The sequence below is a fragment of the Andrographis paniculata genome, unplaced genomic scaffold, assembly GCF_009805555.1.
Source record: "Andrographis paniculata isolate CXL003 unplaced genomic scaffold, ASM980555v1 Contig83END, whole genome shotgun sequence".
In the NCBI taxonomy this organism is placed as follows: Eukaryota; Viridiplantae; Streptophyta; class Magnoliopsida; order Lamiales; family Acanthaceae; genus Andrographis; species Andrographis paniculata.
In genome coordinates this window covers 3235485-3262085 of record NW_026137621.1, presented here as the reverse complement: position 1 = coordinate 3262085, position 26601 = coordinate 3235485, and the positions used below count along the sequence as shown (strand labels likewise).

At 32.6% G+C, this 26601-nt stretch overlaps 3 protein-coding genes across 8 annotated transcripts; 2 read left to right on the top strand and 1 right to left on the bottom strand.

The window, feature by feature from the left end:
• The first annotated feature begins 175 nt into the window (after positions 1-175).
• Positions 176-3660, top strand: LOC127241786 (transcription elongation factor SPT4 homolog 2-like). 3 transcript variants are annotated; one of them, XM_051261000.1, is made up of 6 exons: positions 176-546; positions 628-719; positions 895-1068; positions 1670-1725; positions 2965-3026; positions 3336-3660. In XM_051261000.1, exons 1-6 carry the CDS (start codon positions 427-429, stop codon positions 3387-3389), a joined length of 558 nt encoding a protein of 185 aa, XP_051116957.1. In that variant the 5' UTR covers positions 176-426; the 3' UTR covers positions 3390-3660. The 3 variants fall into 3 exon arrangements, with proteins under 3 accessions (XP_051116957.1, XP_051116959.1, XP_051116958.1); XM_051261002.1 differs by lacking the exon at positions 3336-3660 and having other exon boundaries at positions 184-546; positions 895-943; XM_051261001.1 differs by lacking the exon at positions 895-1068 and having other exon boundaries at positions 245-546.
• LOC127241784 (polynucleotide 5'-hydroxyl-kinase NOL9) lies at positions 737-10535 on the bottom strand. Of its 3 annotated transcripts, none has more exons than XM_051260998.1 (10): positions 10058-10535; positions 9310-9407; positions 9163-9196; positions 8377-8546; positions 8080-8263; positions 7657-7837; positions 7340-7427; positions 6920-7047; positions 6703-6797; positions 737-755 (listed from the first exon to the last, which is right to left on the bottom strand). In XM_051260998.1, exons 1-9 carry the CDS (start codon positions 10231-10233, stop codon positions 6744-6746), a joined length of 1113 nt encoding a protein of 370 aa, XP_051116955.1. In that variant the 5' UTR covers positions 10234-10535; the 3' UTR covers positions 737-755; positions 6703-6743. The 3 variants fall into 3 exon arrangements, with proteins under 3 accessions (XP_051116955.1, XP_051116954.1, XP_051116952.1); XM_051260997.1 differs by lacking the exon at positions 737-755 and adding an exon at positions 5973-6193; XM_051260995.1 differs by lacking the exon at positions 737-755 and having other exon boundaries at positions 6267-6797.
• Positions 10536-12735: 2200 nt separating this feature from the next.
• On the top strand, positions 12736-26383 carry LOC127241727 (transportin MOS14). Of its 2 annotated transcripts, XM_051260900.1 has the most exons (27): positions 12736-13051; positions 14527-14604; positions 14738-14800; positions 15749-15796; positions 15868-16014; positions 16376-16507; positions 17371-17411; positions 18277-18368; positions 19277-19404; positions 19589-19664; positions 19872-19992; positions 20067-20166; positions 20280-20361; positions 21519-21601; positions 22219-22338; positions 22620-22671; positions 22768-22923; positions 23793-23916; positions 23993-24074; positions 24146-24234; positions 24316-24390; positions 24481-24535; positions 24864-24983; positions 25076-25168; positions 25256-25401; positions 25498-25675; positions 25764-26383. In XM_051260900.1, exons 1-27 carry the CDS (start codon positions 12914-12916, stop codon positions 26046-26048), a joined length of 2904 nt encoding a protein of 967 aa, XP_051116857.1. In that variant the 5' UTR covers positions 12736-12913; the 3' UTR covers positions 26049-26383. The 2 variants fall into 2 exon arrangements, with proteins under 2 accessions (XP_051116857.1, XP_051116858.1); XM_051260901.1 differs by lacking the exons at positions 12736-13051; positions 14527-14604 and having other exon boundaries at positions 15873-16014.
• The last annotated feature ends 218 nt before the right edge of the window (positions 26384-26601 follow it).

Sequence of the window (26601 nt, the reverse complement as noted above, 5' to 3'; positions counted from 1 at the left end):
TAATGATATTTGTTATAAATAAATGTCGAATGAAATATAATAATTAAATATTTATTCGTTAAATATTTTAAAATTAGTAATAACATAAGTTTAACGGATAAATTTAAAAAAATGAAAATAAATTCGGCGGAAGAGAAATATTATTTCAATTATGTGTAAATAGTTGGGCTTGTAGAGCCCAATTAATATCGCAAGGCCCATTAAAGCCCACATTTGAGGAATCCAATTTCCGACCAGAACCTGAAAATCTTTTCCAAATTCCCTCGCGTTCCCAATGCGGGATTGACATTGACAGTCGCCTCAGTGCACTCGACTTCGATTCTACTTCTCGCATTCTTGATTCTGCTTCTCGTTGTATTTCTCCAACAATTTTCCACAATTGGTGCTGATTCGAGCAGAATTGGTGGAGAAGAAGAGAAGTGAGCAATGGCGAGTCAAAGTGAACTCGGCTTCGGAAAGAAACCGGAAGTGGCGGAAATACCGAATAGCTTCGGCCGCGAACTTAGGGCTTGCCTTCGATGTCGCCTCGTGAAGACTCTCGACCAGGTTCGGTTTCTCTCTTCTCCTGATTTGCTCGTTCTGAAGAAGAATAAGGCAGTGAGCTGATTTCGTGCAACACTTTGGTAGTTTCGGATTTCGGGGTGCGAGAATTGCTCTGTCTTGAATATGAAGGATGACGATGAACGTGTTGCCGAGGCTACGACCATCAATTTCGCAGGGTAACTTTCAATTTTTTGTTTATCTTCTGCGATATCCTAGTCAATGTCAAGCTTAAAGTTAGAACTCAAACCTGATCCCATCCAGCTAGGGTAGCTGCACTTTTGATGATGGTGTAATTCGTTTCAAGCTTAAAATCGATTCCCAGGCCGATTCACTCTCCAACCCTTTTTGCAGGGATTGGAGTAACACCCTACATTACTTAACAAATAGGGGGGATTTGGGGGTAGGTTGGAGCCCCTCCCCCCATTTTTTGCCCATACGCAGTGGGTTGGATGGAGTTGGTCGAAACACTTCTTTTGGACATGGCCGTGTTGTTTTCCTAACATGGCCGTTTACCAGTTATAAAATGTGCTTCAACCCTTGGTTTTTATTAGTAAAGATGCACCCCATTTATTGATGGTGTGAAATTCTTTTGTATTAATTTAAAATTTGCACAAGACTTGTGTTCATTGATATTTGGTTGTAAATATAGAATTAAATTATGCACGATTTATATAAATAAAATAATAAAATATTTGAAATAGTCTTTTTTTTTTAATAAAATAAATAAATAATTTTTTAATCTTTCATTTTTATAGTTATTGAAAGAATGAGATAATCTTTTGTCTCAAAAAAAACTGTAAAATAAAAGATTATTTAATTATTTATTTTATTTAAATAATACTATTTAATATATTTACCATGCTTTTGGATGAAGATGATGTTTTGTACAAATTTTAAATTAAGGGTTTAGGGTTTATATAATTCACCAGTGGTTTATGCCACAAGACCATGTTTAAGATCTGTCAATTGATGGAGTTTTTCAACAAAACCATGAATTGTGTGACTAAATCTGCTTACTTGGGATTAATGAAAAGTGCCACTAGCCCTAATTTCTAAACATTAAGGATCTTGTATCAGAGACTGTGTGTTTTATAATTTGGAGTTCTTCTCTTTTGTTTGCTACCAGGGTTATCACGGTGATGGATCCATCGAGGACTTGGGCTGCTCGTTGGCTCCGAATCGGTAACTAGCTTGTTATGAATTCGGATACTTTAATAATTCCTGCAGTTGCTTTTTCTGTCAACATCCATACTTTCTTTTGTATATCCTCAAGGGCGTGTTTGTTTTGGGATTTGGATTTTGAGTTGATATTTGAATAGTAAAATTTTTGAATAATGAGAAATAAATAGGTGTTGATATGACGTTTTGAATGTAAAATTGATATTTTTAGTATAATATAAAAAATGAAAAATAGATATTTGATTTGATATTGTTGAAGGGAAAAAATTTGATGAATAGTGTATTTTGGGGAAAATTCCCCAAACAAACACACCCTTAGTTGTTATTTGTTATGAGATGGAGTAAAGTGATGATCAAATCAATTATCTGCAGAAATTTGGTTGTAGGGATTGGAAGAAGAGTGCTCCTTTTATTTAGTACCATTTCATGATTTGAACTGAGTTTAGTTATTTCCATTTAGATCACTAATTCGATCGGCCTAGTGTTTCATATTTTTCTAGCTTCTTGGATACCACGCTTTTTAGTCTCGTATTTAATCGTATTTAATGATCCAACAACAGCATGCCCATAGACCATACTGGAATCTAAAGTTAAGGGCCATTTTGTCTTGTAGAACTATACTTTAGCTTTAGAAGTTATATAGAAAAGTCCCGAAAATGACTTTTCTTCAGAATTGAAAAGTTTACAGAAATATCAGCCTGTGGAGGGTGTAAATGTATTATTTATTTTTATAAGAATAGGAAATTTATAATTTTGATCATGCATGAAGTGTCATTTCTTATCATTTCGGTGACGGTCTCTAGAAAATCTTGTTGTCACTTATGGTTGTGAACCCTTCATGTGTAACACACAAAATTAGGATCATTAAAGCCACAACGAATGAGAGTGAGATACAAACATGGCCGCGTAAAACGACTAGAATGACAATGTATGATGTCATGGTGTAATTGGAAGAGCATTTTCTATTTGTTAGCTTTTTGAAAATTTGGTAGGCTTTCTACCTTTTATTACTACTATATATATATATATTTCACATTATCGATGAGTTGTGTAGAAGTTAATTTCTTCTTTCATCCAAAATACACGAATCATAGATTGTGAAGTGCAGGAGACCAAATTCTGAATTTGTTACCCCCTCCATTCATAACTCGATGTTCTAAGCACCGTCTTATTTTGTTCTTTAACATCGTCAAATCTTGGACTCCGGTTTTCAACTGTGATACTTTTGTTTTTTTCACTCAGGTAAGTTTGTTCCGGGATGCTACACTCTTTCAGTCTCGGAGGTGCTTCCTCGCCACTTGCAGGTAGATAAGTAAATCGACTGATTAGCCACAGTTTCCTTCTATTTATCAATGAGCAAATACTCGACATTATAAGTTGTGTTCACACCGGATTATTCGCGGTTTCCTTCCATACATTCTCACAACTACTTACCATTAACAGTTTTAGTCATCTATTGAACCTTCTCTGTCACTGAAATCCTTAAGAATGTGTCTTTTACATCAAAACATTACTTCATAAGATTTCGTACGACATTGCGCCGAACATTGCCGATTTGTTTAGACTTGTTGCTGCATTTTGTTTATAAGATTTCTAACTGTGAAATGGTGCAGGACATCTGTGAAGAAGAAGGGGTGCCGTACATTCCACCAAGATCCGACGATTAAGAATCGACATATTTGCCTGGTGTGTATGTTCATTGATGATTGGTTGGTGTAAATGTAGTTAAGTAAATTGTATTGGAATTCTATTACATCCAGTAAGGATATATTGTAGTTATGGGGAGCCTCCATTTTTGCAGATCTAAAAGCTTTGGCTTTGAACACACATGTGTTTGGTCTGTCTAGATTTTAGACTTATGGGTTTGGAGGCTTCCTTCAATCATGTTGGTGTTTTATTTATCAAAATTTTACGTTTTTTATGAATATCTTAAACACTTGGGCTTTGTTTATATTTACATTTTTTAAATTTTTTTACTATTCATTAATTTTAATTTTTTTTTAAAAAAAAATAAAAAATTATATTTTTTTTTCTTACAAAATATTACTCCCTTCGTAATGCAAATATATGTTCATTTGACCGAGCACGAGTTAAAAGTGAATAATAATGACTATTTTTTTCTTTTATATTATAAAAAAAAGTACAAAAGTGTAATAATTTTTTACTTAAAAAAAATCTAAAATATTTTTCAGTGACTAACTCAGAAGTATCAAATATTGACATTTTTACTATTTCAATACATTTTCAAAATTCCAAAATTTTAGCACTCTTGTATAGAAAAGCTTTTTTTTTTTCTTTTTTTTTTCAGTATACTCTTTCTGCCACTATTTCTAACTTTTTTAAAAAATAAAAATAAAATTGGGATGCCACTATTTCTAACTTTTTTAAACAATAAAAATAAAATTGGAATGTTTCAAAATATATATATATATATATAACTAACATACGAGTTTAGGATAAAATATTAATAAAAAAACAGATATTAAGACTACTATTTATATCATAGGCAAAAGTAGATAGAACAAAGGTGGTTTTATATTAAATATTTATATTGGAATTAAATTTTATTTTAGGTTAAAATTTTAATATTCTAAAATTATTAAATCGTTCATGGAACACTGGAATATACTAAACAACGGCGAAGAAACAGAAGAATTTTTATTTTTTTTACTGAAAAAAAAGGAATATTACAAAAAGAAGTAAAATTCTATTTAATAATTACTTTATTAAAAAAATTAAGAGTTTATTTAATTTATACTCCATTTCAAACTATTTTTTCATTACTCAATATCCACTAAAAGTACAAGCTCTAAAATTTAGGGTATAAAATTTAGGGTATGTGTATCAAACTATCAATGAATAAAACTCCGAAAACTTGTGATATCAAAAAATACTAAATTTATTCTTTTTTAGAAAAAATAAAAAAATATAAAAATATAAAAAAAAAATAAATATTGAGATAATACGAAGGCATGAATCGGCTGATCTGTGATCACTCTCAAATATAGGGCTACCAAAAATTAATCCGACCTAATAGTCCCATCTGAACCTTAACTAAAATAATTAGATTTGAGTTGAAGTTTTTGACCCAAAACTAATAATTGGATCAAACTCATTTAATTACATGGATCAGATAAAAATCTACATTTTTACCACAAAATAACCCGTCTAACATATTTAATTAATATTATTTTAAATTTAAATATATTTTTCTAAATTGTATCAATACAATTCCAATTTTATAAAAATAAACTATAAAAAATTAAAGGATTGTGTTGTATAATAATTGTTATTTCAATTCTTAAATACCGATTTTATGATATGAATAAATAATTTTTCACTTTAATATGTATATATATTATATATTTAAAAATTGTTAGTTGACTTGATCAATAAAATGTCAAAGTTAAAGTTGCAAAATATCAATCCATTTAATTAAATGGGTCAGATTCAAGTCAAGATTTTGTAACCCCTTTAAAGCTGACCCGAACCTGAACCCGACCTGATCTATTTGACAACCCTAGTCAAGTAGGCTATAAAAATTACCAGCATATATTTATAAATACATATATTATAGGTAAACATTTTTTTTTAGTCCCGTAACTGGACCCCTTATCATTTTAGTCGCGTAAGTAGAGCCCGGCGCAGGGGACGCCCGCGTGGCTCACCAGAGGTAACGTGTCCACCAGGTGTCGCTGACCTGGCGGACACGTGGATTTTTTTTATTTTTTTCATTTTTTTCATTTTTTAAAAAATTATTTTTAATTTTATTTGTATTTTTTTATTTGGTCCAATTAAAAAAATTTAAAAAATTAAAAAAAAAAAAAAAGTAAATTCTTGTATCCGCCAGGTGTCGCTGACCTGGCGGACACGTCACCTCCGGCGAGCCACGCGGGCGTCTCCGGTGCCGGAGGACTAAAACAGCAAAAAGCTTTCACTTATAGAACTAGTTTGCGACAGATTCACTTACGAGACTAAATGATAAAGGGGTTCAGTTAGAGGACTAAAAAATAATTTACCCTATATTATATTATATAATAACACGATGCTAAGTTGGCAGGATTAAGATCTACAGCCTATCATACCATATGTAAACATCAAAATGGTTACTATAACTGGTCTGTACAAGATGTCTGTACAAGATGTCTAGTCAAGAGAAGCTCGAAGTACAATGTCTATATAAAAAAATGAGAAAAATTTAGTAAAATATAAAAACACTATTTCATTAATATTTTTTATTCAAAACACCCAAACAAAATGCTAGTAAAAAAGTAAATTAATATTTCACATAACCATAAACAAAAGTTTAATCTAACAATAATAATAATAATAATGTAACAAATCAAGTTGGAACAACATTTCATGCTTGTTTCTTAAAAACGACACATACAAACCAACATAAAATATTCAACTTCCCGTAAGTTTGATCGCGAGTGGGTGCGTGTGTTGTATAGGATAAAAAAATAAAAACCTGCCAAGAGGAGTACATAAACATGCATACAAGCAAAATTTTGCTTAACAAAATAAAAAAATATATATTAAAAAGAAAGGCCAAGTCAAATGAAAGATATGCAGAGAAATTTTAATGCAAAGATAACCCAAAATTAAAGACCTGCATTGTATATCATTTGTGTTATGTGCTTACACATATATACACAAATATATATATATATGATCATGATCAATTCAGACGTGACAAAACACATACCTTCGTGTGTATAAAATGACCTAAAACAAATGTTTGAATTTATATATATATATATATATATATTCGCAAAACATCACATTAAGCCACTATTTAAATATAAAACACAAATACAAAAAACAGACACATATAGGAAAGTAAGGAGGTAAATGAAGGAAATCTAGCCCTTTTGTTTGTTAATGTGTGTATACTTTTATAAAATTAATAACGTGAGTTTCAAATGCTATAACTAACGTAAACAATGATGATAATGAAGCTATGTTATGTGTGGATACCTTTACTCGGGCTTGTGAAATTGTTAGCCGATGTGGCGGTCCTATTTTGTTGATAGTACATTTGAAGACATGTAAGGGGACACACAGCCTTGCATCTGGAGAAGAGAAATGACTCAAAACTAAGATTTGGAAGTGCTTTTGCAGCAAAATGAAAGTAAATTATGAAATATGAGCCGTATGAGTAGTAATAAACTGTGGTGTTTGGCAAGAAACTTACTTGCAGTAGAGAAGTGGGAATTTGAATAAATCCCTGAATTAGCATGTCAACATTTTCCAGTGTCGGTGGTGGAACAGGAGTTATAATATAGAGAACCCCTTTGAAAGTGTCGATGCCTCGCACAATACCTGATTCATCAAGAGAAGCGGTAAAAAGCACAGTTGTGAGAATTTAAATTGAACAATACCATCTTATTTGGTTATATTCGAAGAAGAAACAACAGAAGTTGCATGCTGCATACATAACGAGCTTTTATAACCATTTAGCAATTTTCTATGAACCATTTAGAACCCGGATCTTATGACTTTCAGTGTTGCTATATTGATATCATGCATTTATATGGCAAATCTATAGCATGCTGTAAAAGTTTTGAATCTTGAGGGATAGAGAGGCTTTTATGAAAAGAGAAGTTTTACTAACCCAAGCCAACACATTGGGGAGGATCTGAACTGGTTGCAAGACCAACTATAGTTGCATTCAAGCTATAAAATTTTTCGGTAGCTGGAACCTGGCAAGCAGAAGTTGCACCATCAGAGAGTATGAATAATATTTCTAATTTGTGGATATGAATATGTAGAATAAGCAATTCAATATGATATAAAGATTAAGCAGCGACAACATAAAAAATTACGTTGGATAGAAAGAAATAAAATAAAGACCGTATATCACAACTTCAAGCTAGAATGATATTCTCTTCCTGTGGATATTATATATCTAGTGGTTTGGGGAGTCTTTACCTTGCAGTGACGGTGTTCAATTTTGATACTCGATATGGGAACTTCATAAGGAGGGTGCGCTGCAATTGCTCGGGCGAGTTCTTTGATTGTGGAGATAGTCATATCTCGGGGAAAGCACTGTCGAAAGTATGCCATCAACCGCAGATCTCGTAGAAGGTTTGCATCCTTTCGCACCAGCACCCTAAAAGAGATTGTTAAGAAAACAGAAGCAGCTGAATACCTCAGACAGAAAGAAAACACGGAAAGTCGACAGACAGGAGACTAGTAATATATACATTCTATAAAGGATGCAAGCACAGAAAGGAAAATAATAATTTTGAAGTTAAAAAAGGGAGTTACCCCGAATGTGCAACCCATTAGTGAGAAAATTTTAAAAAGATATGTACGTTTGCACTAATGATAATAATAAGAAGAAGAACATACGATCTCTTCATGTGGTCTTGAAGGGCAGCATTGATCTCAATGACAGAAACTAAATCAGAATTCTCCTCGTCCAACCAAAATGTTCCTGATGGCAGGTTCTTGCTCCAAGCTGATATTTGAATCTTAACAACATGGGTGGGGGACATAATTCTTAGCAAGTCGACCAGTATCTCATAACCAATTCCTGTAAAAAGAAAAGATAGTATAGAATGTGAAAAGAATATAATTATTTAGAGAAGATACACAAATAGTATTTGATCCATAAGTATAGGCATGTCTCTGGCAGTAGAGAAAAACCTTTAACCCAGCCAGGGGTGTTAATGACAAGTGGAACCTCATCCTTTCCTGGAATTTCCTCTCGACTGTTTGTGTTGTATTCTTTCAGATAGTGCTCATACAGCTTTTTGATGTAAGATACATAAGTAGCAGGATCCCTTTTTGATGAGATATCACCAAAGAAAAAACATCTGAAATGATATTCAGAAGTAAACAGTCAATCAAATTTCATTCCATAGATACGGAGAATGCATAAAATTTATAAGATCAATTAAGGGTCATTTGTATCGAATACATCAAACCATACAATAGAACTATATCATATGATTTTATTATCTTCAAAATGTCACATAAATTACAGGGTTCCAGAAGAAACTTTATTATGAGACATTAGATTGCACTCAAAAGACAAATTGAACTAGGAAATGACCAAATACACTGTCAACTACCACAGTCCACATTGCTGGGCAAGAGAATTGAAAGTAGGCCATGATAGTTTTTGTGAAAGGCAAATTTACACGACGAAATCATTGAGATGAGACCTAAAATTGGTACGCTCATATGGAATAGTCTTTATTATTAATCCATTGTTCACTCAAAGCATATTGATAACAGCATGAGACAAATAAAAAGGTATAAGCATTTCAAATTTGAGGTGTGCCAAGAAAATTCACAAAATATGAGTATGTGACAATTGATGGATAAAACAAAAGTATAATGGACTCTAAGTTTTGTACATTAATTCTTCATATTAAAAAGAAAGAAAATATATTAAAGAACAAGTCAAGGCATGAATCAATTTTATACCGTGCAGGAGTTTTCAAGCACGGGATCGTCACATCTGCATATCAAACACACAAATGGGGAAAATTAGCAATATTTAATAGTAGTAAGATTGTAGATGAAAATGTCAAATGCTCATATATTTATTGGCCAAAACAACAAATAATATACCTGGAGTTGTTTTGTCAATCATAACCAGTGACACAAGGCCAGGAGGGGTAAACTCTGTCTGCCCAACATCGGTATCGAGGTATGCCACTTTTTTGTACCTGTAATAAAAAGCTCGTAATTTGAACATGTGATCCTTGGTAAGTTAAATATCACCACCAATAGATATTGTTGTTGTGCAAAGGCACAAGCTGTATTTGCTCAACTACATACTCCTATCATTTTATGAACAATAAATTCCTATTTCAATTGAAAATCATGAAGGTTGCACCCTTACTGATTATATACATATATATACATATATATATATATATACATACCGGATAACTAGGAACTCTCACAAACAGTGAAAAATATGTTGCATAACAATCAATTCATCTACATGTAAAGCATGAATGTATGTGTATGTAAGAATTTATGTTTCTAAATTCATGTACGGGCATGCCGAAAATTAATGAATAGGAAAGATTTCAACCATACGAATTTGAGTGAAATTACACTTCCAAACACCATGAAACATTCTTACGATACACTACATGCACAACAAATTCAACATTGGGTTGAAATTCCAATATTGGGAAATAAAAAATCATACATTCACAAGCATACAACCTACGGGGAAGCAAATCTCTACCTTCATAACCAATCCTCATTACACATTAATTCTCACATTAAATCACTCAGAAAACCTCAACAAGAAAACACTGAATGGAAATAGCAAGGATGAAGTAGAATACTACTGCATAAATACCTCCGCAGAAGAACATTGACCAAGTGGCGAGAGAAAGTAGTTTTGCCGCTATTCTTAGGGCCGCAGATGAAGGCTATCGGAGAAGCAACAGAACCATACGTTACGGTCTCAGCGGCATTAGCCCATTCGTAGGGTATAACTATATTCGGCGAAGGGCTCTCTGACTCTGCCGCCATATCACCGAATTAACAACTCTATCCCGTATATAAACAACTAAATTTACGGGACGGGAGAAACCATAGGCGGCGGCGGTGGCAGTAGAAGCTGAGCACGCCGGCGGTGTGCGATGTGTTGTCTCCGGCGCAATTTGTATTCTCCACTAGCCCAATCGGTTTTGAACCGCCGACGGCAATGGAACCGGAACCGGTTTTATACGGTTCGAACCGTATAGAGCAAAATAGACGGTTCGAACCAGCGGAGCAGAGCAATAAAAGAAGAAGAAGAAGAAAGAGAAAGAATATGGTGTGGGCGGCGGTTGTGGGTCGTTTTATTAGGGCAACTTTTATAGGATAATTTATATAATGAGTAATATCTTTATGATTAAAATATTAGTATATTTTTTAATTATTAAAATAAATAAATAGTTTAATTAAAATTAAGAAAATTATAAAAATTTAAAATGTGATTAAAGTGTATAATTATATTTCTAAAAATAAAAAAGAATAATTTACGTATGGAAAAAAAATAGAAAATAGGTACAAAACGGATAGAGTAATTTTTTAGTTAATTATTTTAAATTTAATTTATTATTATTATCGCCTATATCAATATTTTTTAATTTAATTTAATTATAAAGTGTTTATTTGATTATTATTCAAAATTAATTTGAAATAGAATATTAATTTAAGTTTTTTTTAATTATATTTTAATGTTATATTTTTGTTAAAAAAAATTATATATATTTTTATTAAAAATCATTTGACATGAATAATAATTAATTTTAGTTTAAAATTTAAAAGAAGACATTTTTAATATATTTATTATATCAATTCTTATACCAATTTAATTAATTTTACATTATAATAATATATAAAGTTTATTTACCAATAATTTCTTGTTAATAACATTTTTTATGAATTACTAAAAATATAAAATATATATATACCTACATATATTATTTTAATATGCTCATGTCCCATTGGATAGAGAAGAAACTAATCTATTCTAACTAGGGTTTGTTTGTTTTTACTTGAATATGAGGTTTTAATTTAAATTTTACTTTAAATATTATTATGATATTTTTTAATAAAATTATTAATTTAATTAAATTTTTAATTTTAAAATTCACTCAAACTTTTTTTTTAATAAATAGGGTTTATTTCTTTTCAAAAAAATTTCTTAACATATTTTTTCAAAAATATTAATATATTACACATTTATTATTTTTATATTATATCTACAATTTTATATACTTTACATAAAAAAAAATTAAAACCAAAAAACAAAACAAACATCACAAATATTTTTATTTATATTTAAAATTCTTTATTTTTTATATAAAACTAATTTAAGTCAATTATAAATGAATAAATAAATATATTTATTCCTATTATATAAAATTTTATTATTTATAAAATGTTATATATTTTATATATTTTATTAGAATATAATGCTAAAATATATATAAATATATTCTAAATTTTTAATCAAATATTAATTTATAGTTTTAAAATATTAATAATATTACTCATATAAAAATAATACTCAATAAAATAATACTCCTTCCGTCTACATATACAGTAAACAGTTACTTTTTGTTATTTATTATTCTTAATAAATTTTTATTTTATTAAATTATTGGTTATTCTAATAAATTTTTTGAAACCTTAATTTTTTTTTCTATAAATTTGTTATTTATTATCTTAGTAAATTATTATTTTATTAAATTATTGGTTATACTAATACATTTTAATTAATTAACCAAATTCAATATTTAAAAAAATTAAATAAAATTAAAATTTATATTCTAACAGATTTTAATTAATTATTGAAATTTAATATTTATCAAATATATTTGAATATATAATAAGATATATGATATATGATATAATATGATATATGATACTTCTCCGTCCACAAACTCATATTTTATTTTTTTATTTGGAATGTTTAACAGCTAATGTTCTATTTTTTTTTAAAAAAAAAAATGATTTTTTATTTTTTATTCATTTATTTATCATAACATTAAAGACAAATTTGTCGATTTAAAATAAAAGACAATTATCTAAAATAAAATAGTCCAAATATATTTTAGAACGATAAAAATTGAATGGAGAAAGTATATGATATAACATGATACGAAATATATATATGATTACATTTATAATTTTATATATTCAATCTGATATGGTGTAAAATTGTCGTTTACTTTTTGTACATAATTTTTTTAATATTAGTATTATAATAAGTTATAGTAAAAAATTACTCTTATTAGTATTTTGTAATATAAAAAGTCAAATAATAATATTTGTATAATATAATGTAAGTTAGAAAAATATTTATTATGTTATATAGATAATATCATTACTAAATTATAAATTAGAAAATGCTAATTTTTTTTTTTTTTGGAAAAAAAATAAAAAATGACAATTTGGGAAGAGGTAGTACTTCAGATCAAATTTTTTCGTTCAAATATGTTTTTGTGACCCGTACAAACACAAACTTAAAGCAACCTTTCTGTATACGTATACATACACATTTCAATTTCCATCGATTTGAATTTTCCTTCGCAGTAGAAAAACGCGTAGATATATATATACTACTTACCATTAGATAGTGTTTTTTTCTCCTTTCAATCTTGCCCATTGCGTCGTCGTTTGATTTGGGAAACGGCAGCGACGGAAGGAAGGAAGGAAGATGGAGCTGCATCATCTGCATCTGCAGTCCACTGTGAAGGAAGCCCTAAACGCGCTCTATCATCACCCTGACGACTCCGTTCGGATGGACGCCGATCGCTGGCTTCAAAATTTCCAGCGCACAATCGACGCTTGGCAGGTGTTTCCCCAACTTCCAATCCAACTCCTACTTATTCCGCAATTTCTTTATGGATTTTAGTGAGTTGCTTGTTTTGTTGCTTGTAATGAGGGTTTCGGGTGGTGGTTGAGGGGATATGATATGGAGTTGTATTTCGAGTTGGGTGTGGATGGGGAAGGCGGCTACTTTTTTAGCTTGAGCTGTTAAATTAGGAAGGTGTGAATTTGAATTTCATCTGCAATTTCACTTGAATTTACGGAGGCAGGATTTGAGGAGTTTGAATTTGATGAACCTTTTGCATTTGTTTTAGTGAATGCTTTTGGGGACAATTGGTGATCTATATACGATTGGTTCTGTGAACTACTGTATTTAGGAGACCTGGGCTGGGAATTGTATTGGTGCTCTTATTGGAAAGGATTTGTCTTGTAGAGTGAAGTCACAATGCTTTTATCTCACCAATAGGGTGCAGACCTGTCTGTTTTGTTGGGGGGGGGGGGGGGGGGGGAATGGCATTTACTTCTTGCTATGCAAACTATTTATTCTTCTCCTTGTTGGCTTTTTGTGATGCTTTTGATGTTTCCTGAGTCAGTTAAGAAACATGTTTGGGAGACTTGTTCGATTTCTGTCTGGTTTCGTAATACTTGAAGTTAATCAATTCTGTGGACAATATATAGTGTAGCACTTTTTATTTTCAAGTAGCATGTATGATTGTATAATGGATTTTAATGGGTGCCAAGGGTATGTTATTAGATATTGTGCCTTGAGATTTGGGAAGTACAGTGAAAATTGTGGAATTGTACCGTTAACGAAGCACATCTGACTAAAAGCTGCTAGACGCAGAAAACTCTCTATGTTTGTGGCTTATCTTTCAAATTTTCTCTTTCACTGAGATTTCGTTATTTGTAGGAAGAAAATTTGGGAGGTTAATTTTTCAAACAGCATTGTTTTGTTGATGGTATTATGAAGGATGACTTAATATGTTACAGCATTGTTATAGTGTGTCTTTTCTCTACTGATTGCACTGCTTGACGTATGTTTGTTATGGGTAATGCATGACTTATGTTTCATTAATAAATATGTATTCATGTTTGCTACAGTGGCATTCTGGAGAAGTTTGAAAAGACATTGCTTTTGTTTCTTCTTGTTGACTGTCCTTCACATTTCTCAAATATAGGGTGTTTTCACGTGTGTCTGTCTTTGGTTTTCTATGGTTTTTGAGGTAAAGTAGTAGTTTGATGTGATGTTTTGAATGTAAAATAGATAGATGATGTGATATTTTTGGAAGGAGAAGATAGATTGAATAGTGAAAAGATGGAGAAGAATAGATAACACAAGTGAACACACCCATAACTTAAACTGTTGAGGAACATGTCGTTCCAATTCTTTTCTTTTCCTTTATGATCCTTGCCTTAAACTTTAATAGTGTCGTGTTTGTTGGTTAACCATTCCTTGATATATTTTAATATTCATGCTATGCATATCTTTCTTATGGTTAGGTTGCAGACAGTTTGCTTCATGACACATCCAGCAATATAGAAACCTTGATATTCTGTTCCCAAACCCTCAGAAGCAAGGTGACTGTCACAGTTTTTAATGATTAAATTAGTTTTTCTGGTGGATAAGATGTTTTCTCTATTTATCTTTTCACTATCTGTGATAGAAGTTATAATCCAACATTAAGCCTAACGTTTTCTATGCTTTCAACAGGTGCAGCGTGATTTTGAAGAACTTCCTTCGGAAGCTTTTTATTCATTACGACTTTCTTTAAATGTAAGGAGGCTGTAATGACTTGGGAGTAGTGTCTTTAAAAGATTTTAGTTCATTGCTTCCTGTTGCATTGATTGTCTGTCATGTTATTGTCCATCAAGTAGTTTTTCTAATACCTGGTTGGTGATTTCACCTTTTTTTCAGTGAACTGCCCCTCGTAAAAAATCATCAGATTAAATACTGATTGTTTTGTTTATTGTCGATGTTGCTTGACAGTTTGACTCTGTGTGATATCTCAATTTGGGAAAGAAATATACCTTTCAGATGGTTAAGTTGAATAAGTTGTCTTTTTGCATGTGAACTACTTTTTCATACCTTAATGCAACTGTGCATTGCTCTAGCCTTTAGTTCTTTATTTAGTCTTTGGAATATGATGGTTGGGTACAGGAGATCTTTTAGAAAAATGGATGCTATGGATTGGAACAAGCAAGGATTCCTGAAAAGGAACTAAGGGTCTACTTATTTAGGGCCTCAATTAGATCTCACTATTCGTCATATTTTCCCCTCTCAAAACCGTTACATCAAATACCTATTTTTTGTTTTGTACATTTGTTATCAACAATTCATTTTCCATTCAAAATATCATATTGAAAACCTATTTCAATTCAATTTGTTACTATTCCCAAACAAACCACTACCAAACCACATACAAACTGTAAGTTTTTTCATTTGTGAATTTCGGGCTTGTGTCTGCACAACTGATGCATGTTGCTCCCAAGATGTCGAAGCTTATTTTTTATTTTCAAACTAGCTTGTCTTTTCATATTCTATATCTATTATCTCAATGAAAGGATTTCATGCGGTTTGTTCCTTGCTGGCCATTACCAAGAAAAACCACTCTGTATAGTTCACCACAATAGTTTTTACTTTGAACAGTTTTCTTGTTTGAGTAATGAATGCCCTTTCTTTTTATCCTTGCATGAAATTTTATGTTTATTATTTTTTATGCAGACCTTACTGAAATCATTTCACAAGGGACCTCCTAAAGTTAGAACTCAGGTACTGTTAAGAGTCTTGAATTGTTGTCTTTATGTTTGAATCCAAATAAAGCTAAATGTTGTGGTATATAGATTAGTCTTGCAGTGGCTGCATTAGCTGCCCATGTGCCTGCAGAAGACTGGGGAGATGGTGGGATTGTAAAGTGGATAAGTGATGAGATGAATTCACACCCTGAATGCTTACCAAGTTTTCTGGAACTTCTTAGAGTCTTGCCTGAGGTATATGAAAATCCTACTTTTTTGGGATTCATCCCTTTTTCCATTCATCTCTCTCTCATAAACATAGACACACACAAACTTACATAGGAATGAATGCTTGCATTAAAAACATACAAATGTATGCTATTGGTGCAATAGGAAAAGACCTATGAATTCTTTTTGCAGATTCTTTTAACTTTTGTGAAGTCTCTTACTGGTACTAATACCTAGTTGTTCTTGTGTATTACTGTAGTCCTAGACAAACAATTCAGATTGTAGTCAGAGTTTTATTATTTCTTAATTGATGCTTGTAATACTTGTGATGCACAATATCCCTTCTAATTTCCGAAAGAAAGGATAATAACAATTTTTCTTTGACCAGGAAGTGTTCAACTACAAGATAGCTGCTCGCCCTGATAGACGTCGAAATTTTGAAAATGAACTTGTTTCACAGATGAAAATTGCTCTTGATCTCTTAACTGCATGCTTGAGTATTAATGAGCTTGCAGAGCAGGTATTTCTGCTAGTTTATCTATTCACTAGTTTCTCTACTTCATTTTGTTTGCCTTAAATTTCCTTCACCCTTTCTTGTAGATTAGTGTAAATTCCTGGAAATGAGTATGATTAAAAGATTGTGTCCCTGTCAGACAGTGCCTAAAGATGCTCAAAGAGAATAAGTTTTGATCTTTTTCCCCAGTTGTCAGTTTGTTGCTGTATAATATCTGCAAATGTATATATGTAGGCTCTGTGCATGATGTCTTGAAAACATAATAAGATATTTTAGTTTGCATGTTTACTTGTAAGATTTTATCTTGACTTTACTATTCCAACTTTCTTTTCCCTCCAAAAACATCGAATCAAACACCCAATTTTTATTTAGTTTATTATACTAAAATCTAATTTTACATTCAAAACATCACATCGATACATATTTGTATCACATCAAACAACTATTTCAATTCAAAATTTTACTATCACATCAAACAACTATTTCAATTCAAAATTTTACTATTCAAAATCAAAATCAAAACCTCACAAGTAAACACATGTGTCTTACTGGCATATGTAGAGAATTGTATTTATGCTTTTGCCCTTTATTCTGGTATTTGGTCTCTTGTTCCTTCTTTCTGCATCATGTTGTGTTATATTTACACATAATGCTTCCCTTCCTCTTTGTTTGAAGCTGCCTTGATTTTTGGATCATTTGATTTTAAAAGCAATGTGTAGCTGTTATATACTATATATATATCATTATTTAACATTTTCAAAGAATTCGGTGTATTGCTTCTTTGTTTATGTTATGGTGTTTATTTTAATCAATTTGCTGGAAGTTGTGTTTGTTTTAGTTTGCCATAATAATTTCTTATAATTCAACAGGTTCTTGAAGCTTTTGCTTCTTGGCTGCGGCTAAGGCATAGGTATTGTCCACTTTCCATACTGTCTTATTTTAAATGAACTTCTCATTTGAAAGTTGGGACATGTTTTTCTTTACTAGACAAGCATGACATGTTTGTGATTGTATATGTACAGCATGGCATGCTAGTCCTTGTTATTCTTGAACCTTCTTGTTTTCCAGTTAGATCAATATTCAACAAAGACCTTTTAAAACCTATTTATCATCTGGATTCTGTAGTCTTCATGACTCATGAGAACATCCCACATTTCGGGTGAAGATTAAGTCTGCTGGCTTGGTTTTTAAAATGAGCATGGAACCCTTTGACTATATTTGACTACAATTTTGTTTCATGTTTCCTAGAATAAGCATACTCACATTGAAGACAACTCAACCTTTATATAAATTTAAGTAAAAATTTTAACATGCACTACAAATATTAAAAATTTTATTTTTATATTTTACAATTCATACGTGCATGCCCAACTTGCATTTATAAGTTGTCACAACATTAGATTATTAATCAAATTACATGTATATACATATTTACAAACATAAGAAGACAATTCATCCATAAAAATAGCTGTGTTTACAATTCAAATGAGGGTAGGAAAATTAAATAAAAAATTCAGTAAAAATTAAACTCAAGTTTTTTGGCCTATGATCAGAGAAATAATTTATGGTTGTCAAGTATTTTGCCTATTTTTCGTAGTATGCTTACACTTGTGATAAGGCTAGAAAAACATGAAGTTCAAGACATCATGCCTGTGATTTCTATTCTATTAACCATTTGGCCTATTTTTTCTAAAATTGCACCGTGTCTCTTTTAGCTCTATATCCCCTCTCTGTGTTTGAAAATAATCTTATTTTTATTCAACTATTATTTTCAGGATACCACCTAAAGATCTCGCTTCACATCCATTAGTGCACACTGCTATCTCAAGCATGGATAGTGATGTACTCTCTGAAGCATCAGTTAATGGTTGGTCGGAATGAATAGACTTATTTTTTATTTCTTCTTCTTGTATTTAAAGTTCGTCTAGGTGGAATATCCTTTTTCTTTTCATTCTTTCTCCTGTGGCCTTTTTCTAAGTTATACTTCCTCCGTCCCACATTTCCTGACTATGTTGCTGTTTCATTATGTCTCACATCTTCTGTCGTATTTCTCTTTAGAAAAGGAATACACACCTTAATTACATTTTAGATTTTTTAATCTATAATTTTTTTAATTTTAATTAGACTAATTAGTTATTATGATCTTAATCTATAATTACCTGTAATGTGCTGTAATTATTTTTACTAATATAGTTCTTAATTAATTTACTAATTATGATACTCCTAAAATATTGTATCTACAATAAACAAGACAAAATACGTGGGACGGAGGGAGTAATATGTATGAATTATGAAAGTGATTTTCCAAATAAAAATAGCATAAGAGAGACTCAGTGAGAGATGATTGAAGTGACTTGTAATTAGAAAAGATAGGTCTATATAACTGTGAATACAGTTTTCTTATTAATCGTTGGTATGCTATAAGTTTCATAATGTTTCATTCAAAGCATATCTATATTACTTTGGCAGAAAATGGTTAGCAGTATTTCTTCAAATATAACCAAGTAAATATTGCTATAAATTATAATCCTTGGGTGTGATGCTCCCACATGGTGACTTTTCTTCACTTTTCCTTCAAATATATCATTAAATGTGGATAGCAAATTTAGTGCATCACATTTCTTCCATATTGTTCCTTCACTTGGAGTTTAGTATGAACTTATTGTATGCCTAAAGTTCAGTTTCTGTCCTGATAGTTTGTAGTTTGAACGTTAACCTTCATTTATTTTGTGTTTTCTGTGAATCCTTTTATCACTGTACAATGTTTGGATGCAGTTATTTCTGAGTTAATACACTATACAACAGTCGGAAGTATTGATGAAGTTGAATCTCAAATGCCCTTAATTCAATTTATTGTCCCGCAAGTTATGAATCTTAAAGAACATTTAAGAGATCCTTCCAAGGTATGTAGAAGCTATATAACTTTTATTCTGCTGACATGTCATAATTACGTTACTTATTGCTATTTTTTGAGGCATTTCCATTACAGAATTCCTGTGAAATGATCTTTGATCTTATTTTAAATTTCTCTGTCTCCGTACTGTTGTACTTGTTTTGTCTAATTACTTTAGTTGCCTCTGCTTTCAGGATGAGGAAGATTTAAAGGCCATTGCCCGCTTATTTGCTGACATGGGGGATGCCTATGTTGAGTTGATTGCAACGGGTATATATCTTCTCTTATGTTGTAACTTTCTCTTCATTTTTTGTTGCATTTACATTATATTGTAACCTCAAGGAAAGTGCTTGTCTAGTATATACAATATTTTTTATCAGTGTTATATATAAATCACATTCATGTATACATAGATGCTGACACAAAGATAAGGCTTGCTACATTCCTTGCTTAAGTTCGTAAGGGCTTTTGATTCAGGTTCCAACGAATCGATGGTGATTGCTCAAGCATTACTAGAAGTTGCTTCCCATCCCCAATTTGATATTGCTTCAATGACCTTTAACTTCTGGCATAGCCTCCAATTAATATTAGTTGAAAGGTAAAATTGCTTTAGATCTGCTTAGTGTAGGTGGTTTCATTCAGCTTTTAATTTTAAAGTTTCCATTGGATCAGTAATTATCACGTACAATATGGAGGTGAAGCATCTGCTGAATCTGAGAGAGCCCGTAGATTGCAGATTTTCCGACCGTCATATGAATCCTTGGTTTCTTTGGTGAGACTTTTACCTTTCTTTAGTTTAATGTGTTAACATCTGCCTTAGATCAGAATTTCTTTTAAAATGGCTGCATGGCTTATATAAATGAGCACCATCAATATTCTTCTCAGGTTAGTGTCAAAGTTGAATATCCCCAGGACTATGCTGGACTTTCAAGAGAGGACCAGAAAGATTTTAAGCAGAACAGATATGGTATTTTCTGCAAATGCCTCTGATCATTGTTGAGCTACTACATTTTCCAATAATTTATTGGATGGTGTTGCTTATGTTATAGTTTTATAACTCTGCATTTATTTCAATTTTTGTTGAAAGATTTTATAATAACAAATAAATAAATAAAACTTGTGAGAATTTTTTGGTGAATGATATATATGATGAGCTAACCTGTAGAGCTACTTCTCCAATGCTATTTAAATAAAAGTATTTTTAGGTAGGGAACTTTTCGATTGGCATTCTATTAGACCTCTTTGTGGACAAAGGTTTTCTTTCTTTCATGTCACCAAGAATCAATTCATTATGTGTCTGAAAATCTTCCTACCCTTTTTCAGCCTTCGATAGCTCTTCTAAAGTGCTCATTATATAGCACAACATGTCAATACTTATACGATCCAGTTTTCCACATTTGAGTCCATCTTTGTTCGATATGGGGATTCTAGATCAGGCATAGCGAGCTTGTTGTTTTCAGTGCCTGTACAGCATCTGCTAATTTTGTTGTGATACTATACATAAGTTTTTTTACAAATATTCTGTGATGTATTTGTGTGCCTTTGACCCAAAAACTGCTCCTGAATTAGTAGTGCCTCATGTTAATTTCAATGACATCCTTCGGCTATATTTTGTTAGAACTACAGAACATAACCTGTCGCATACTGTAGTTAACAGTTTTATGTTCTGTTCTTTTAATTGTTTGATTGGTTATCTTATATGTGTTCCTTTATCACATTAGATAGACTTTAAAAGGAAAGAAATATGATTTCTAGAGGAAACTAACTACATCCCAGTTTATTGCTGGAAGTAGTTACTACTTTCCTACTTAAGGTTTACAGCCATGCTATCTTTTTATCTTGGTTGGACATCTTATATCCCAATTTTGTTCCCTCTCTCTCTCACCCTGGACACTCTGCTGCATTACTATTAATTCACTCTTGGAAATGTGTGCATATTCTATTTTTATGTTTTTTTAAACACCTAGATTTATTCACCTGCTGATTCTATCTTTGTTCTGTGTCTGTCATATGGCAACATCTAAAACTTTCTTCAAGTTGCTCCACACACTGTTCCTTGTCTTGGTCTATCCATGACTGTGATTAAATTCTCTGCATACTAATGAAACTATTTTATGGTTGCAGCTGTAGCTGATGTTCTTATCGACGCAGCTTTAGTTCTGGGAGGTGATGCAACACTAAGAATTCTCTACATGAAGCTTATTGAGGTGAGCTTATCTCTTTAATTTTGTAGAAATTCTGCTTGTAAGGCAGATAAAGAAGGGAATTGTCTTTGTGGAACTCAATAGATTACACCATTGCTATTAGCCTATTATTAACATATTTGCTTTCCTGCTAAGTATTCACTGCATTTATTGGCTATCGTTGCCAACAATAATTAAGTGTGTTCCTTTGTGTTTGATGTTTTATAGGGGTAAACACAACTTGCAAAAACAAGTATAAAATCACGAAGGAACGCACCTTTGATTTGTCTTATTGCTTTTTGTTGGTACTTTAGTGTTTTATACAATTTTTTTTTTTTGGTCTTGATTTTCGTCAGCACTTTGGATTGTCTACCTCTATTTGGTACATGCATCTACTCCATCTGTGTAATTGACCACATAAAACTCTTGCCAATTTTCATTACTAGTTACTATAAAGATCTTACATAATATCCCAGTAAACATTAATTCTGGGTGAAGTCTTAGTTACGTGAAATGATTATCCTTTGTGATATGAAGCTGTTAACAGGATAAACATTGTGAAGATTCCAAGAGTCCTTTTTTCATATTTTCAAGTGGAGAGTTGATTTTTTTTTTTGGTTTCTGTTTGCGTAATATCCCAGGCTTTTCGTAGTTCTGAACAAAACCAGCACAATGATTGGCGTCCTGCAGAGGCTGCTTTGTTTAACATCCGTGCAATCTCAGATTTTGTTTCTCTTTCTGAAGGAGATGTAATGCCTCAGGTATGAACTTTCACCGTCCCCAGAATTTTATTTATTTTTATATATATTTTGAAGGGGAGGGGGGGGGGGGGGGTGTTGCTTTGAACTGTGATTGACTTCAATTTATACCTTAAATTTCCTTCCGTAATTTGTTTGACGATTGGTGCTTACTCAAAATGGGAGTGTCTGCATGGCATTAAATTCTTATTTCTCATTTTCCTTTCCAAAAACTGAAGACATATAAGATTTTCTTGAATCATGACTGCCCAGTTTATGACACTTACACATGTTTGATTGGTCAGATCATGTCTTTACTCCCTAAACTTCCTCATCAACCACAGCTGCTACAGACAGGTGATGTGTTTTCTTGCTGCTGTACCCTTTCAGTGATTTTCTCTTAACTGTGAGCTGTGATTGACTTCAATTTATACCTTAAATCTCCTTCCGTAGTTTGCTTGACGATTGGTGCTTACTCAAAATGGCTTGATACTGCACCCAGTGGTCTTTCATTTTTGCCACCACTGATAGATATTCTTGTTGGTGGCATGAGTATTTCTGAGGACACTGCAGCTGCTGCTGCTCTGGCTTTTCGCCATATCTGTGATGGTAAGCTTTCCTTGTTGGGATCTCTAGTTTGTTATTCTTGGACCTGAATGCTTTTCCTGCACAATTTATGCTGTCAGAATAAGCATCTGAATTCTGTCTCATGCTTATAGCGCTTGTTCTTTTTACCTTCATAAATCATTTTCGGTTGTGCATCACCGGAATCATTCGTTTGCATAATATCACTTGTCAGAAAATATGGATAGTTTCTCCCGTTGGTTCAATAAGCTGACACTTCATTTCTTGATCACAAAGAAAAATAAAAACCTAACTGAGACTAATCTATATAATTAGGTGCAGGTAATTTATACTCAAAATACTTCACTCATAATCAACATAGAAACCTACACTAGGTAGATTTATACACTTTCAAGTTGAACATGAAACCGTTAACTTTACTAACGTCACTCGTTAGGGGGGAAAAACATAAATAATCTTTTTATAGAAAGCTCAACAAGAAGAGTAATCAATCCAATATCACTAATCTGCAACACCAGAAGCACAACAAACAAGTTCGATGGATGCCAAGCTTTTGTAGAATAGAAGCTAGCATGCATAAGTTGGTTAATGTTTCTAGAAGCATGTTCTATAACTCAAATGCAAATTCGAATTACCCGAAATCCAGACTGTCCGATCCTATCCCCTCCCCTAGATGTTTATTCTCATTTGATTGGCCATCCTATTGCTTATCTTTGCTTATAATGCTCACGTTTTTCTTTTTCTTTTTCTTTTTGTATTTATGTTTACTTATTCGTCAGAATTTGTTCCACCCTCAAGTCCATCCCATCCATATAAGTGTTGTATCTTTTTGTTTGAGCACTAAAAACACCTCAAAGCCTAATGTATGGCTTGTATAACTTTGTGGATTGTAGACTGTAAGAAAAAGCTGTGTGGATCCTTAGATGGTCTATTTCAAATATACCAGACGGCAGTGAATGGAGAAAGTCCCTTCAAATTTTCTGCTGAAGACTCGTTGCATATAGTTGAAGCTCTAAGGTATATAAAGCTTTATTTTCCAGATAGATATAAAAGTTGATGTTATGCTGACTCATAGAGAAATCGGTTTGCACAGTATGGTTATCACAGAACTTCCCTCGGAACATGCGAAAAAGGCCCTTGAGGCATTGTGCTTGCCTGCTGTGGCTCCTTTACAGGTCAGTGTTTCTGTGTGCTCTTTTGAGTTATTTTTTAAGATCGATCAAATATTCATGTGGTCAACCAACAGGATATCCTAAATCAAGGTCCTTTAGTGCTGGGGCAGAAACCCGCACGTGAGCTAACTGTACCTATAGACCGGCTAGCGAATATATTCAGGTATGGGCTTTATCTGTTGTTTTGCTCTCTGTAACTCTTCATTAGTTAAATATCAGTGATCTTCTACTGTAATAATTTCAGGCACGTAAATCATCCAGAAGCTGTTGCAGATGCTGTCCAAAGACTTTGGCCAATTTTCAAAGCAATCTTTGACGTGTAAGCGCTACTGCCACTTCTTTAATAGTTATTTAGTTGTTTTTTGGATGCTTGATGCATTAAATAGATTAAGCTCAAATACTTCTGCAGACGCTCTTGGGACATGCGGACCATGGAATCTCTTTGTCGAGCATGCAAAAATGCAGTGAGTTTGCTGAATGATGATATTTTCTTTGTTTTTCAACTATTGTTTTATTGGTTAAGCATACGAGGGATCTCTGGCACGATATGCTTCGAGTACTATGTGTGCTCTTCCCAAAGTTACAAAGTAGTACACTTACCTCAGTATATATATATATATGTACACACACACACACACATAATGCACCTGCTTTAACAGCATAAAGATTACTTGTAAGATGACATTGAGGGAGGGTAGGCCGAGGGGGTATATGAAGTTGCTACAATAGGCATATTTTTATCAGGGCATGTGCTAGTAATTTGATGCCTCCGACATTAAAATTACTGTGTAGGTGAGGACGTCTAGAACTCTTATGGGCGTTACAGTCGGTGCAATGCTCGAGGAGATTCAAGGGTTGTACAGACAGCATCAGCAGCCATGTTTTCTCTATCTCTCAAGTGAAGTTATAAAGGTGCTTATCCAGTTAGTTATTCTAGTTCTTTGTTACTTGTATATTTTTTCGATCAATATGTTATCAATATAATTTTCTATCCTCTTTCGTAGATATTTGGGTCGGATCCATCTTGTACAGATTATTTAAAGGTCCTAATTGAATCTCTCTTCAACCACACAACACTTACACTCACCAAGATTCAGGTTCAGTTTTATATACATTAATAAGTAACTTCATCTATTGAAACTGTTTGAATTCTTTGTCGTTCTTATAGAATACTTCTTTTTCAGGACTTTACATCCCGACCTGACCTGGTCGATGATTGTTTCTTGTTGGCATCGAGATGTATACGCTACTGTCCTCAGTTATTTTTCCCGTCTCCTGTGTTTCCTTGTTTGGTGGACTGCTCAATGATTGGTATCACTGTCCAGCATAGGTTGCTCCCTCAACCTCTCTCTCTCTACATATATATATGTACGTATGTATATGCTCTGCTTGTGTGCTTGATGGAGATTCGATCATTTCACTGCAGGGAAGCCTCGAAATCCATCTTGAATTTCTTATCAGATGTTTTCGACATTGCAAACACTACCCAAGGAAAGCCTTACATCTCCATCCGGGACAACGTGATCATTCCCAGAGGCGCAGTGATCACCAGAATTCTTGTAGCTGCCCTCACCGGAGCTCTTCCAAGTTCGCGAATCGAGACGGTAATCTTATACCTCTTTCCCTAAAAAATAAAAAATCCAACACCATAGTCACTACTGTTCTAAAACCTCATCATCCAAATCACTCCAGGTGGCATATGCATTGGTAGCTCTTGTCCGAGCCTACGGCGCACAAGCTCTCGACTGGGCAAAGGAAAGTGTGTCCTTAATCCCGTCAAATGCTGCAACAGAGGCCGAAAAATCAAGATTCTTGCAAGCCTTATCTAATGCAATCTCCGGCACAGCAATAAATGGCCTGATAATTCCAATCGAGGAATTGTCAGGCGTCTGCCGGCGCAATAGATCCGTTCAAGAGATCGTTCAAGGAGCTTTAAGGCCACTCGAAGTCCACCAGGTTATCCCTCCTGTTTCATAAAGTTTGGAGTGATCGATCCGAGAAGGGCTACCAATTTTTCCGTCTGCCCTTGTCTTCGATTCCGATTCCAACTCCGACTTCGACTCTGTATATGGTGTGACTGAGAGTGATCCTCCTATCATTTGGCATGGCAATTCATACATAGGTTCTTGCCTCTCAGAGAAAAGGGTTGTGTTTATTCTTGTTTTGTTTTTTCAAGAACTCTATGTATCATCTTTTTTGTTATTTTATTTTTTTGAAAGGATTGGTTTATTGTTAGATTAGATTGTGGATGGAATTGGTGATTTCTTGAGGGGAGATATATATATATATATATGTGATATGGTTTTTATTGAGGGATGTTGTTGGTGACTTTTGTTTTTGGTGTTAATGTTTACAGTGTAAAAAACAACAAAATTGAGCCAATTTTGTAAGTGTTGCTTTGTGGGTTGTGGCTAATGAAATCTGTTTCATCTATAATCTCCACTGTTGATTCACTAATAATTTGAGTGAAAATAGGTGTTTTGATGAGTTGTATATAGAATGGTTGTGTTTTTTTTTTTTTTTTTTTTCT

Excerpts from the sequence above, each read along its gene's own strand:
- LOC127241786 (XM_051261000.1), top strand. The coding sequence starts at position 427 with ATGGCGAGTCAAAGTGAACTCGGCTTCGGAAAGAAACCGGAAGTGGCG. Across the intron at positions 720-894 it reads ACGACCATCAATTTCGCAGG|GGATTGGAGTAACACCCTAC; the intron begins GTAACTTTCAAT and ends CCCTTTTTGCAG. Across the intron at positions 1,069-1,669 it reads CCGTTTACCAGTTATAAAAT|GGTTATCACGGTGATGGATC; the intron begins GTGCTTCAACCC and ends GTTTGCTACCAG.
- LOC127241784 (XM_051260998.1), bottom strand. The coding sequence starts at position 10,233 with ATGGCGGCAGAGTCAGAGAGCCCTTCGCCGAATATAGTTATACCCTAC. Across the intron at positions 8,547-9,162 it reads TGCTTGAAAACTCCTGCACG|ATGTTTTTTCTTTGGTGATA; the intron begins GTATAAAATTGA and ends ATATCATTTCAG. Across the intron at positions 8,264-8,376 it reads CACCCCTGGCTGGGTTAAAG|GAATTGGTTATGAGATACTG; the intron begins GTTTTTCTCTAC and ends TTCTTTTTACAG.
- LOC127241727 (XM_051260900.1), top strand. The coding sequence starts at position 12,914 with ATGGAGCTGCATCATCTGCATCTGCAGTCCACTGTGAAGGAAGCCCTA. Across the intron at positions 17,412-18,276 it reads TGGCTGCGGCTAAGGCATAG|GATACCACCTAAAGATCTCG; the intron begins GTATTGTCCACT and ends TATTATTTTCAG. Across the intron at positions 18,369-19,276 it reads CTCTGAAGCATCAGTTAATG|TTATTTCTGAGTTAATACAC; the intron begins GTTGGTCGGAAT and ends GTTTGGATGCAG.